Consider the following 14,055-nt stretch of genomic DNA (forward strand, 5'->3'; position numbering starts at 1 on the left):
CTTGAAAACGGACTGGTAGAAATATTTTAATTACATTTCCAATTATAACATTGTACATAGAACATTACACTGGCGTAATCTGAAATATTTCATGTCAACATAAAATATGTATGTATATGCATGTGTTTTGTATGTTAGCTCTCATCAGCTAACCATACCCTTACTGGGATTTGAACTTGGGCTGTTTATCAACCTCTAAGCCACAAGCTCTCTTCCCTTATCAGCTGAGCCAGGGGAACGATTAGATGTTTTTGTCAAGGCACCTGATATGCCCAAATATGGGAGAGAGCATACTGCTTCCCTTCCCTATGTACATATATATATGTCTGTGTGTATATGTATGTGTATGTCTATATACGTCTGTATACCGTGTTTCCCCGAAAATGAGACAGGGCCTTATTTTCTTTTTACCTACAAAATATAGCTTGGGCCTTATTATGAGGGGAGCGTTTATTGAGTCTTCCAGCAGTGGCTGCTCTAGGCGTACGCTCTATGGTTGTACGCTCTGCTGGCAGCTAGCCCACAACCATAGAGCGTACGCCCAGAGCGGCCACTGCTAGAAGACTTGGTTTGGAAGTCGCCGAAAAAGCCATGCTGGGATGGCGGTGGCAGCGGAGGTGCCCTGGCTCTGCAGGGAGAGCTGGGCCAGGGCATCATGAGGCTGGGAGGCGCGAGAGCGGAAAAGCCGCTTGCGCAACCCCCCTCTCCAGTCGTGCAGAGCGCCATTCACTGGCATTTTGAAGGCGCCAAGCCGCGGGAGCCAGGCAACGGCAAACAGGCGCTCACGTGGCTTGGCAATACCCCTAGGTCAGTGAATGGCGCTGTGCCCGGCTGCAAAGGGAGTTTGCCGGGTGCTGCTCGTGAGCGTGGTCGCTTCATGGCTGTTGTGTTGCGCTGCTGCAACAGTGCAAAACAACCGTTTGCCCCTGAGGCTGTGCCCGTCTCTTTGGGAGCCCGCTTGCAAGAGAGGAGCCGCCCGGCAACTCCCCTCTTCAGCTGGGCACAGCGCTGCTCACCAACCTAGCGGTATCCCGAAAACGCCAAGCAACGCGATCACTTTTGCCTCCCCCCAGGTTCCCATGGCTTGGCACCTTCGGGATCCCGCTAGTTTGGTGAGTGGCGCTCTGCCTGGCCGGAGGTGGGCAGTTGTCCAGGGGGCTTATTTGCGGGGGAGGGCTTATATTTTTGCCCACCAGAAAAATGTGGCATGGCCTTATTATCAGGACATGTCGTATTTTCAGGGAAATACAGTATATGTGTGAAATTTTTAAACTCGAAAGTTGCTGAAAAGAAAATATTCAAGCATATTTTTTTCCTCGTTAATTTAGGACTAGCTCGTTTTACCAACGCAGAAATAAAGCCTTTTCAAAGAGAAACATTTGATTTTCAATTAACACAATAAAATATAAAAATACAATTTGGAAAAAAGAAAAGCTTGAGAGATGTAGAATGCATTGGAGGATGAAAGTCAACACAGGCTGTGGACTTGAGAGGGATGCTACTCGTAGGAACTCAGGAGTATAAACCGTGTGTGTTGCTTGGGGCTTCCAATTTTTTGCAGACAACCCGTTTACTGAAGAGGGGCCAGCGCCTTCTGCAGCAGCTGCACCATTACGGGATAGACGGGGGCAAATTCTTTGCCTTCTCTGCTTCTTACCGATTGAACATAAGCTTCCAGGGCCCCCCTGCTTAAAAGAGAGAATATACTGGAATTAAACACTTTTGTTTTCATTATTATAAAACTAACAATACTGTGGCTTTCAAAGGGATCGTTGCGCTATTGCTTAGGTCTTAAACGACCTACCTTATCCTCAAAACGGGTGACTCTGTCTCTGTTTCTCTCTGTCTCTATTTGTCTCTGTCTCTCTGTCTCTGTCTCTTTGTCTCTCTGTCTGTTTCTGTCTGTCTTTCTGTCTATGTTTCTCTGTCTCTGTCTGTCTCTCTGTGTCTGTCTGTTTCTCTCTTTGTTTGTCTCTGTCTCTGTTTCTGTCTCTATCTGTCTCTGTCTCTCTGTGTCTGTCCCTGTCTCTGTGTCTTTGTTTCTCTTTCTGTCTGTCTCTGTGTCTCTGTCTCTCTGTTTCTCTGTCTGTCTATCTGTCTTTCTGTTTCTATTTGTTTCTATCTCTATCTGTTTGTCTCTGTCTCTTGTCTCTCTGTGTCTTTCTCTCTCTGTCTCTCTGTCTCTCTCTTATGTGTGTGTGTGAGTGAGTGCAGGCAATTGAGCCTGACATTTGGGTTGCTAAGTGCGTTTTGTCCCATTTTACGACCTCCTGCCCCGGTTAAGTGAATCGCTCCAGTTGTTAAGTCAGGAACAGGGTTGTTAAAGTGAATCCAGCTTCCTCGCTGACTTTGGGACTGGGCAATGGAATGAGAACCGTTCCGTTTATAACTTCCCAGCACATTTTAAGTTTTACAAGGAAACGAAGACCTGAGCCAGGAGAAAAAACACCTTACTCTGTGCGTTGAGTCAAATCACTGCGGTTGTTCAGTTAGTAACTCGGTCGTTAAGTGAATCTGGCTTCCCCATTGACTTTGCTTGACAGAAGGTCGCAAAAGGGGATTACGTGACATCCTCCCCCCCCCCAGGACACTGCAATCGTCATAAATGTGAATCAATATAAATCACGTGAGCATGGGGATGGCTGCAATGGTCGTACGTGTGACAAAGAGTCATAAATTCTTTTAAGTGCGGTTGCAACTTTGAACACTCACTAAGTGAACTGTTGTAAGTCAAGGACTGCCTGTACCGATGTAGCTATGATTAATTCCTCGCAGAAAGCAATCGTGTTTCCAACAAGTTTGATTTAAAATGTACACTTAACTTCCTAAGTTAGATCACTGAGGGGTGATCTATCCAGAAAGATGAAGAGAGTTATCAGAAATGAAACTCTGAAATATTCCTAAATTAACCCAAAATAAATAAAATATGCCTGACCGTATTAAAATGAGCCGCTCTTTCTCTGCCGGATGATCATCTAGCCACCGTGAGTAACGCGCAATGGTCCAGTCTGCTCTCTATAGTTGATAAATAAAATAATAAAAAAATTAACAAGCTTCTTATTGACACAAATAAGTGACGGATATTACTATCCAATGATTATAGCAATCAAAGCATGAATCTATTTTGAGAAAAGCTTTTGAGAAGAGATCAAATAATACAATGTATTGTGATAGTAACAGAAGTCGGCAACCTGCGGCTCTGGGGCTGCATGTGGCTCTTTCATCCCTCTACTGCAGCTCCCTGTCACCGGTTGGCTCTACAATTTGATAGGGCTTTCAGTTAGGACAGGTAGAGAAAAAGGAAGCTGCACTAGGAGGGGACTCTATGGTGGGGAAACCGGATTTCTGGTCGGCTCCAGAATTGAACGCGGGGGGGGGGGCTCGGGGGGGGGTTTCCGGTTAGGACCTTTGTGGCTCTTTGAGTGAGTGCTTACGGTTGCTGACCCCTGTGATAGTAGTACAATTTATAACTGCGTTTCTCGGCCTTGGGAACTGGAGGACGGGTGGTCTTCGACTCCCAGAATTCCCCAGCCAGGGGAAGTGAGTCAAGCTCACTTCGACAAATGTCTCCCTTAGCAACAGACATTTTGGGCCTCGGATGTGGTCGTAAGTCGAGGACGGCCTTCATTTTGTCGAAAAGGCTTGCATCGTCTCGTTACCTGGAAAGGGGATTTCAGTTCGGGTGGGGCCCTCGTGAATAAGAACTGGATGATGGTGCTGTACGGAATGACGTCCCCCACCGCTGGGCTGTTGGAGATATGTTCGCTGGTCTGGAAGAGCATTGGTCTGGGGCAGGAGGAAGCATGATGGGGAAGACATCAGAACATGAAGACTTTGGAACAACTGAGTAGCAGAAGGCCTATCATGGTAGAGGCCAGCGTTACCGTAGAGCTGGGCCAAAGAGGGCCCATTCTAGAAGACCTCCAACTCTGTTATTCTATTCCAATGATGGAGAACTTTTTTGGCTCCGGTGCGAAAATTGGTGGGAACGCAGGAGGGGAGGGTGTTATGCGCGGGCGTGCCATACCCATAATGCTATGTGCATGACACCATCCCCCATGTGCACGTGACCTGCGACAAACCCCCCCCACACACTTTTGGCATGTTTTTTTCCCCCTCCACAGGTTCCAGAGGCTTTGTAGGAGCCTGGGGAGGGCGAAAACAGCCTCCCCCAACCTCCGGACGCCCTCTGGAGGTTTCAGGGGCTTCCCTGAAGGCTCCGGAGGGCGAAAAACGGACCTACGGGCAAACTGGAAGTTCGGGTATAGTGACTTCCGGTTTGCTCCTAGGGCCATTTTTTGCCCTTTGGAGGCTTCAGGGCAGCCTCCTGAAGGCCCCTGAAGGCTCCGGAGGGAGAAAAACGGCCCTATGAGCAAACTGGAAGTCCGTTCCTGAACTTCCGGTTTGTCCGTAGGGCCGTTTTTTTGCGCTCCAAAAGAAGGCCAAAGTCAGGCCTTCTGACAGGGCAGTGCCACGTGTGCCCTAACATATGGCTCCGTGTGCCACCTGTGGCATGAGTGCCATAGGTTCGCCATCACTGTTCTATTCTGTCAAACCGTGATGGCGAACTTATGGCACACGTGACGGAAGTCGCATGTAGAGCTATCTCTCTGGGCAGACAAGCCGTCACGTGCGCGGGGCCGCCGGAAATAGAAAGACTAGTCGCCCGGTTCGCATGTGGGCGCTTGGAAGACAATCTTCCCTTTTCTGGTGCGCATGCTAGTCAGAAACCAGAAGATCAGGTGGCCGGTGCGCATGTGTGTGCCGGAAACCCAAAGATCATCTTCCTGGCGCACACATGCGCATCAAGAGGCTGTTCTTCTGGTTTCCGGCACTCAGTGCCGAAAAGGTTCGCCAACACTGCTGTAGAAGCTACGTTTAGTTTCCAGAAGTATGCAACATAGACTCATTGCGTAAGAAGGGATCTTGGAGATCTTCTAGTCCAAACACCTGCTCAAGTAAGAGACCCTATGTCAGAGGTGTCAAACTCAAAGGTTAGGGTTCTAGCCTGTGGGGTGCTTAGATCCAGCCTGCAGTGCCTCCACCAGCAAAAATGGAGCTCGGGAGGATCGCCTCTGCTGGCAGAGGGCTCCAGGAGGCTGTCGTGGCTGAAAACGGAACCTCCGTGACTGACATGGAGCTGGCCACACACCCCTGCTCACACCCCACACCTCCCGAGATCAAACACAACCCTCATGCGGCCCTCAACGAAATCGAGTTTGAGCCCCCCCCTTTCTAGAAGCTTCTACTGATTATCATCCATTTCCAGCGTTTTGAGTTTTGCCCCTAACGACACTTCACTAATAGCAAAAACACACCCTTTGCTAATTTACTTGGGCGGGATTTCTCGCACGCCCTCTGTTTTCAAATCGGGCGGGTGACTGTTTGCAATAACAGTGTATTATTTTAATGAAGCCCTCCTCTGCCACCCTGTTATAAATTCTCGGCTTCCAAGAGGGAAAAAGAGGGAGGAGGGAGGGGGAGAGCCCTTCGCGGGACTTGCGGCAGCTCATTATCGCAAGAAGCGAGATAAAAAAATAAAAATAAAAACAAATGCGAAAAAAGATACAATTGAGCTGACAGTTTACACGGCAAAATTTCTCCAGGGTTTAGTCACAGGCTGAATAAAACCCAAAAGGGGGGGGGGGGGGAAATCAAAGATAATTGGTTGCTAATTTACATGTGATGCTGCCAGAGGATTTTAATTAAAGCCTCCAAAAGTGAGAAACCACTGATTATTTTTTGTTGTTGCTGTTGTTAATGAAAACAACTGAATCACAGCCTCAGCTGTTGAAACATCACTTACCTAAATGATCTCAAGAGTTTGTAGGATTTTCCCAGGTCGGAGACGCGTCTGCAAAGGGGAGCCACGGCTAACTCCATCTGCAAGAGGAAATCGTTTGGCTTTCATCGGCTAATATGATTGATAGATTATACATTTATAATATGGTTTATGTCGATTAATGTATTTTTACCAGGACTATGATCTTGAATTATCGCTTATTCCTTGTGTATGTCCAATTAAACTTGTCCAATAAAGAATTATATTCTGTTCTGTTCATCCTGTCCTATTCTATATTCTGTTCTATTCCATTCCATTCCATATTTTTTATTCTATTCTAATAATTCTAATTCTAATTCTAAATTCTGTTCTAGTCTGTTCCATTCCATTCCATATTTTCTATTCTATTCTATCTAATAATTCTAATTCTAAATTCTATATTCTATTCTATTCCATTCTATATTTTCTATTCTATCTAATAATTCTAATTCTAAATTCTATATTCTGTTCTGTTGCATTCCATGTTTTCTATTCTATTCTAATAATTCTAATTCTAAATTCTATATTCTGTTCTATTCCATTCCATTCCATTCCATATTTTCTATTCTAATAATTCTAAATTCTATTCTATTCTATTCCTTTCCATTCCATTCCATTCCACTCCATATTTTCTATTCTATTCTAATCATTCTAAATTCTAATTCTATATTTTATATTCTACAGAACTAGAACTCCCTATCTGCTAGTGATCGGCCCAAAGTCACCCAGTTGGCTTTCATGATTAAGGCGGGACTAGAACTCTCGGTCTCCTGGTTTCTAGGCCATTGAGAAGAACTGGTCTCCCACACAGGGAATTGGAGAGAGATTTTATCCATCTCAAAGGGAAAACTCGCTAGATCTTCTTCCTTCAATCTCCAAAGTATCTCCAAAGTTCAACAGAAGCAAGATCCACTCAGCAACAACAAACAAATTTTCACAATATCCCAAATAAAAAGTGCATTTGTGGATTAAAACCCATCAAGTTCGTTACGCCTCTTCTACTATAGGGTACACTTTTGCACAGAGTGCCACGCTAAATATCTGACACCTCTTCTGCTGAAATTCCCAGGCCATTTGGAACAATTTTACACTTCCTTCTTCCTGCCAGACAAAAATGAGTCTATCGCGCGTAGTGTGGCAAAATAGTGTACGGCGGCACAACGTCTAACATCAGCTTTTTTAACAGCTGGCAACCGACAACTGAGCATAAAATTTAGCTCATACCCGTTGCGTGACCTGCTCTGTAATAAACAATTCAATGTATCCATCTTTATATTGCCATTTTTAAAAGCTCTTAAAAAAAAAAAAGTAATGAGGAAGCCTTCTGTTATGGCCTGTCAGCCGCGGGCCCCTCCAGGAGCCGAATCAGAGGAGGAGGAGGCGTGGGAGTTAGGGTCAGCACCAAGGCAACCTGAGAGCTCAGAGGGGGGAGAGGGAATGGAGCTGGCAGAGAGAGAGAGAGAGAGAGGCGGAGCCTGGGCTGTCTGTCAGCCCTCAGATGAAAAGTCAACATCCCCCAGGTCTGGAGGTGGCTGATGAGAAAGAGGAGGAACAGCTGGGTCCAGTACCTGACGCACACATGCGCAGAAAGCAGAGGAGAGGAGAGGAGTGGAAATCTATGGGCCGGTCCTTGGGATGGATGAACCACTGCTGCTAGTGAAGCCCCATCCTAGCTCTGGGGATGAAAGGCAGGGGGCGGAGATGAATAGATGAGACAGACATCTATTGTCTCCATGCCTCAAGCCATCCTCCCATTATGGTGCTCCATTGCAAGGAACTGTTTTGTGACAAACACACACAACGTACATGCACCTCTGTTGTGGCTGGAATGTTGTATGTGAGAGCTGTAGTATTTGTTATTAGAGTAGATCCTAGAGTAGACATTAGAGTAGGGTAGACAGAGAAGTCCTTGACGTACGACCACGGTCGAGCCCAACTTTGACCCCTTCTGAATAGCAAAGTCAACACGAAAGCCAGATCCACTTAACAACTGTGTTACAGGTAGTCCTCGACTTACAACAGTTTGTTTAGTGACCGTTCAAAGTTGCAACGACACTTTAAAAAAGGGACTTAGGATCGTTTTTCACACTTATGACCACTGCAGTCACGTGATTTAGATCGACTTGGTAACTGGTTCATATTTATGACCGTTGCTGTGTCCTGGGGTCATGTGATCCCCTTTTGCGACCTTCTGACAAACACACACAATGGGGGAAGCTAGATTCACTTAACAAATGTGTTACTAACTTAAACAACTGCAGTGGTTCACTTAACAACTGTGGCAAGAAAGGCTGTAAAATAGAGCAAAAACTCACTTAACAAATAAATCTCACTTAGCAACATAAATTCAGGGTTGAATTGTGGTCCTAGGTCAAGGGCCAACTGTCCTAACTCAAAAACTGCAGTGATTCACTTAACAACGGTAGCAGGAAAGGTCATAAAATGGAGCAAAATCTCACTGAATAAATATCTCACTTAGCAACATAAATTCTGGGCCAAATTGTGGTTGTAAGACAAGGACTTGCTGCATTTTAACCAAAAGACCGGAGGTTCTTTCATCCGCCCTAGCCCCCCAAAATATTTTAAACTCCATCCCCATGCCTTTTTCATTTTTCTTTACGTTTTTTTCTACTACGCCCTCAAGGAAAATAATTCATCCAATTCCCCATTTGTTAGCATTATTACTGCTATTCGTACAAGAGGCAGGATATAAGTCTAGCAAATATTAAATTCTGACAAACTTGGAATCCGTTTTCATTCCAGCCAACAGCGATGAAATTACTTTTTGTAGGCAAAAGAACATCTATATTTTTCTCGGCTAAATGCAATCTCGCCTGCCGGGAAATTGTATTTTTTGTGCCAGATAACGGGGGAAATATATATAGTACGTGTGTGTGTGTGTGTGTGTGTGTGTGTTGTATTTGTGCTGATAAATAAATAAAGGGAGACTATAAGGGGAGATATATATATATATATATATATATATATATATATATATATATATATATATATATATATATATATATATATATATATATATATATATATATATATATATATATATATATATATATATATATATATCTTTGCTTTTCCTTCATCTGTTTCTGCCTCCATTATTCTCACATTTCCTTCTTTTGATAGTACAGAGCCACCTGGCATTTAAAGGGCAAAATATTATTCCCCAACTAACACAACTTAAAATGCTCCCAATTAGTATAACCTTAGTGCACTTGGTTTTAAGTTTTCATTTTTCTTTTTGGTTATTCATCGACAAAGATCCTCGTAATGACTAGGTCGTAAGGTGCAACAATTCCTAGATGATGCCTCGCGGTATATATAAATGTCAAGAAAATGCCATTTAAAATTATCTCACTGACCTCTGGAAATCTTTTTTGTCTGGCCAATATATACATACTGTACCGAGGGTGAAAATTGAGCCGTGTAGTAGGCATAAGTGATGGTTATTGCCTCTTCGTTTTAGCTTACTACATCCTTAAATATAACCATCTTGTTTTGTATCTTGGGGGGGGGAGGGGGGCTTATAATTTGCTTCCTTCACACTATTTCAATAAGAGAACCCCCAAATGTATAAATCTGTGTTTGTAATACATGTTTGCATCTGTAGCTTCCACTGGAGAAAATTCCAAGTGTTTAATTACATTTGGCCAATAAACCTATTCTATTCTGTTCTGTTCTGTTGTGTTTTGTTCTGTTTTTCTATGCTGTGCTGTTCTGTTCTCTATTTTCTATATTCCTTTCTCCTCTAGTCTACTCTACTCTAGTCCTCTGTTCTGTTCTACTCTGTTCTGTTCTTCTGTGCTGTGCTGTTCTTCGTTTTCTATATTCTTTTCTCGTCTAGTCTACTCTAGTCCTCTGTTCTGTTCTGTTCTACTGTGTTCTGTTCTTCTATGCTGTTCTGTTCTCTATTTTCCATATTCTTTTCTCGTCAAGTCTACTCTAGTCTTCTGTTCTGTTTTGTTCTGTTCTACTCTACTGTTCTGTTCTTCTGTGCTGTGCTGTTCTCTATTTTCCATATTCTTTTCTCGTCAAGTCTACTCTAGTCTTCTGTTCTGTTCTGTTCTGTTCTACTCTGTACTGTTCTTTTGTGCTGTTCTCTATTTTCCATATTCTTTTCTCGTCTACTCTACTCTACTCTACTCTACTCTAAACAGTTTAGTTAAAAAGGAAATGTTAATACTGTTTATCAACCTTAATGGGAGAGGTGGTATTCAGAACGGTTTGCCCGAACTGGTAGTGGAAATTGCGTGCGCCTCGCCCACCCACCCTGGCTCTATGACATCCCATTTAGGCCCTTTTTCGCCAAAAGCACATGCGCGGAAGGTTGAGCATGTGTGCGGAAGGGGTGCGTGCTCACATTTGTGAACCGGTAGGGAAGGTAAGTGAATACCACTCCTGCTTAATGGCATATATAAATAAGAGCTCACATATTCCAATAGAAGAGACTACATTGTAGCTCAGGGTTGAATTGTTGGGATCCTTGATGATCCCTGAGTTGTTTGCTTGTAGATGTTTCATTAACCAACTAGGTAACATATTTAGCGCTAGGAGGGAGCGGACTTTGTGGAGTGGAAGAGAAGGAGAAAGGGACTGTAGTGTCTCTTTTATTACTACTCTAATCAAATCTGGTTCTGGTTCTTCCCCCACATCCTCCCCCAACATATTCATGTTTACTTGAAAGGACATGCAGCCATTGGTCCAGAAGGGCACAGGGTCTCCTATTTGAGCAGGGGGCTGACCTAGAAGACCTCCAAGGTCCCTTACGACTCTGTTATCCTGTGAGACTCAACCCCTAGCCCTGCCTGAAACCGACGAGTTGTCTTTTGAGCTCAAGGGCACAGATTGGGAGCCGAGCAGGATTCACCTGAGCGAAGTCGGCCGCCAGCCTCATTTTCCCTCCTTCGCCGAGAGGCCGGAGCAGGCTGGCGTTGCGGATGAAGACCTCAATGGCCCTCTGAGCGATGCCTTCGGTCCTCTCGTAGACAAAATCGTAGCATTCAAAGTGTCTGAAATAGTCGTTCATCACCCTGGAGATGAACCCTTGTAGCTCCTTCATGTACAGAGAGCAAGGGACGTCCGGCTTTCCCGAAGGAGGCAGAGATCTGCCCGACAAACGGAAACAGAGGAAAAGGTTGACGTTGATGACCTCAGGCATGGCATAAAACAGACAGCTGGCAGTTCAAATCACCCCTTTATTATTCCCAAATGCTCCGACGTTTCCGGCAAGTCCCAGAGCAAAATTCTCTCTCTCTCTCTCTCTCTCTCTCTCTCTCTCTCTCTCTCACTCTCACTCTCACACACACACATACACACACACACACCTCTGCAAATAGTCCAGCCCAACGCCGTGAGCACCCCTACTGCAAAGCAAGAAATCCAGGAAGAATGCAAGGAATCCAGGGAAGTTCAAACATCGGCACTCAACACTCCAGGAATTCAGTGTTTGTTCCCCACAAATGCCCCTCCCCACAGCGTCTCCTTAAGTCTCAGTCCCCAGGTGTGCCTTGTCTGCATTGTTCTCGCCTTCTCTCCACTCTCCAGGCTCTTGGATCAGGAGGGGGTTAGATGTATAAGGCATTCTCTATGAAAGCTGTGTCTAAAGCAGGGGTGTCAAACTCGATTTATTTTATTATTTATTTTATTTATTTTATTGAACTTATTAGTCGCCCCCTCTCCCCACAGGGACTCGGGGCGACGTACAGAGCAATAATCAAGATAGCACCATATATCGTACAGAGGAGGTAAAAATAAGTCCATAAATAAACATACTTACAAAATTTAAAACCCCAAAAATAATTAAACTCTAAAAACTTTAAAAAACAAAATTTCCCGTTATAAAATGACCTGGGGTGGCAAGATTGTAACGTTATGCCAGGCCGGCTTGACAAAACAGGTAGGTCTTCAGCTTCATACGGAAGGAGCGAAGGTCGGTTGTTGTCCGGATGTCTGGGGGGAGGTCATTCCAAAGGGTAGGGCCCACCACAGAGAAGGCCCTACTCCTGGGCATCGCCCTCTGGCACTCTCTAGAGGACGGCACCCGGAGTAGCCCCTCTCTGTGTGAGCGAATGGGTCGCAGGGATGTATGGGGCAGGACGCGATCCCGCAGGTAACTGGGCCCTGTGCCATGGAGCGCTTTGAAGATGGTAACCAGTACCTTGAAGCGCACCCGGTAGGCCACAGGAAGCCAGTGCAGCTCGCGCAGGATAGGTGTTATATGGGAGAATCTCGATCTCCCCATAATAACCCGCGCGGCTGCATTCTGGACCAACTGCAGTCTCCGGGCGCACCTCAAGGGGAGCCCCATGTAGAGAGCGTTACAGTAGTCCAGGCGGGACGTCACCAGCGCGTGAGTGACTGTGCGCAAGGCCTCCCGGTCCAAAAGGGGCCGCAACTGGCGCACCAGGCGAACCTGGTGGAACGCCCCCCTTGCCATGGCCGCTACGTGATCTTCTAAGGTCAGCCGATCATCAAGGAGGACGCCCAAGTTGCGCGCCCCTTCCACCGGGGCTAATTGCTCATCCCCGATGGTCAGCGATGGAGTATGCTGATTGAATCGGGAAGCCGGGAACCACAGCCACTCTGTCTTGGAGGGGTTGAGCCTGAGCCTGTTGTCATCCATCCAGACCCGTATTTGATTGAGAGACGCATCAGGGTTGTTTTTGACCTCACAGGGCCTTGTGTGTGTGTGTGCGCATGCTCGTGCGCATATCTATTGTGGGCATTTGATGCAGGCTCAAGATGTGTTTTTCCCCTTCTTTATTTCCACAGTTCTTTACTCTAAGTCAGTGTTTCTCAAACTTGGCGACTTTAAGTCCTGTGGACTTCAACTCCCAGAATCCCCCAGCCAGCATAGCTGGCTGGGGAATTCTGGGAGTTGAAGTCCACAGGACTTAAAGTCGCCAAGTTTGAGAAACACTGCTCTAAGTGAATATTACTATTTACCATGAGAGCGGAGGTGGCGCAGTGGTTAGAGTGCAGTACTGCAGGCTACTTCAGCCGACTGCTAGCTGCAGTTCGGCAGTTCAAATCTCACCGGGTCAAGATTGACTCAGCCTTCCGCCCTTCCAAAGTGAGTAAAATGAGGACCCAGATTGTTGGGGGGGGGGGGAATAGGCTGACATTTGTAAACCGCATAGAGAGGGCTGTAAAAGCACTGTGAAGCGGTATATAAGTCTAAGTGCTATCGCTATAACCATTTGCCTATCTCTTCTACCAGATATTAAGGGCAAACATTTATTACTTATTCTCCATACTCCAGTAAACTTTTTATTTCTACATTTATACCCCATTGTTTAATAGTAAAATGCTTTTCCAGGCAGAAAAGCTGTATATACTGTCGTGTTTGGATTATTCATCTAATAATAAAAAATACAATAGCATAAATAACATGATAACACAAGATCTAACAGCAGATGTCAATTTCTAGGATAGTAAATAGAAATGGCTGTCAATTATAGATGGTTGATTGTAGATCAAATGGATCATAGGAGGTCCTTTGCTATTTTCAGGCTGGCCCCCGGGCCAGATTTAAGCACCCCATGGGCTGGATTTGGCCCGCGGGCCTTGAGTTTGACACACCTGGTCTAAAGCATCTACCGTATTTTTTGGAGTGTAAGACTTCGGAGCGTCTTTTTCCCCCTCAAAAGAGGGTAAAAATTAGGGTGCGTCTTATACACTCAATGTAGCCCCACCCACCCACCGGCCCCCACCGTTTGGCCTCTGCCTCCCAGCAATTTACCTCCTTGCAGCAAACGGGGAAAATGGGGCTTGTGGAGGCTGCAATAGGCTATAGCAATCCCTCCAGCCTGAAACAGCTGATGACCGGGAAGCCCATGCTGAAATTGAAAGTGAAACTTGCTGTTTGCTGCAGGAGACAAATTGCTGGGAGGCAGATTTTTTTTCTTGTGCTAATCAGGCTGTTGGCTGTTGGCTGCAAGGAGGTAAGTCAATAACTATAAATGCCTATAGAATGTTCAAATGATGAGACTTATTTTTTAAAGACTGCTTTATTATTGTTCTGGACAGCTTAACAAAATGAAGCAGCTTTTTAAAATAAATGCTTGATCTGAAGAGGCCCCGTGCTATTGTATCTTCTTTTAAATAGCAGAGAATAACTCTACTTCCAAAAAGCCACATCAATTTTAACAGCATCTGTACAAGTATAGTCTGAAATGTAACACCGCAAACATTCTGTACTGTTTTCTGTTTGTTGC

At 45.2% G+C, this 14,055-nt stretch overlaps 1 protein-coding gene across 1 annotated transcript in view; it reads right to left on the reverse strand.

Moving 5' to 3' along the window:
- The window catches only part of COG5 (component of oligomeric golgi complex 5), a 312,215-nt gene that overhangs the window by 183,899 nt on the left and 114,261 nt on the right, over positions 1-14,055 (reverse strand). The window contains exons 18-22 of the mRNA XM_081957959.1: positions 10,707-10,944; positions 5,807-5,883; positions 3,660-3,786; positions 2,936-3,015; positions 177-1,685 (exon numbers count right to left, since the gene is read on the reverse strand). Of these exons, the coding sequence (XP_081814085.1) occupies positions 1,571-1,685; positions 2,936-3,015; positions 3,660-3,786; positions 5,807-5,883; positions 10,707-10,944 (637 nt within the window). The 3' untranslated portion in view covers positions 177-1,570. The remainder of the gene's footprint in view (positions 1-176; positions 1,686-2,935; positions 3,016-3,659; positions 3,787-5,806; positions 5,884-10,706; positions 10,945-14,055) is intronic.

Source organism: Natrix helvetica (assembly GCF_964273705.1).
Source record: "Natrix helvetica genome assembly, chromosome: 6".
Classification (NCBI taxonomy): Eukaryota; Metazoa; Chordata; class Lepidosauria; order Squamata; family Natricidae; genus Natrix; species Natrix helvetica.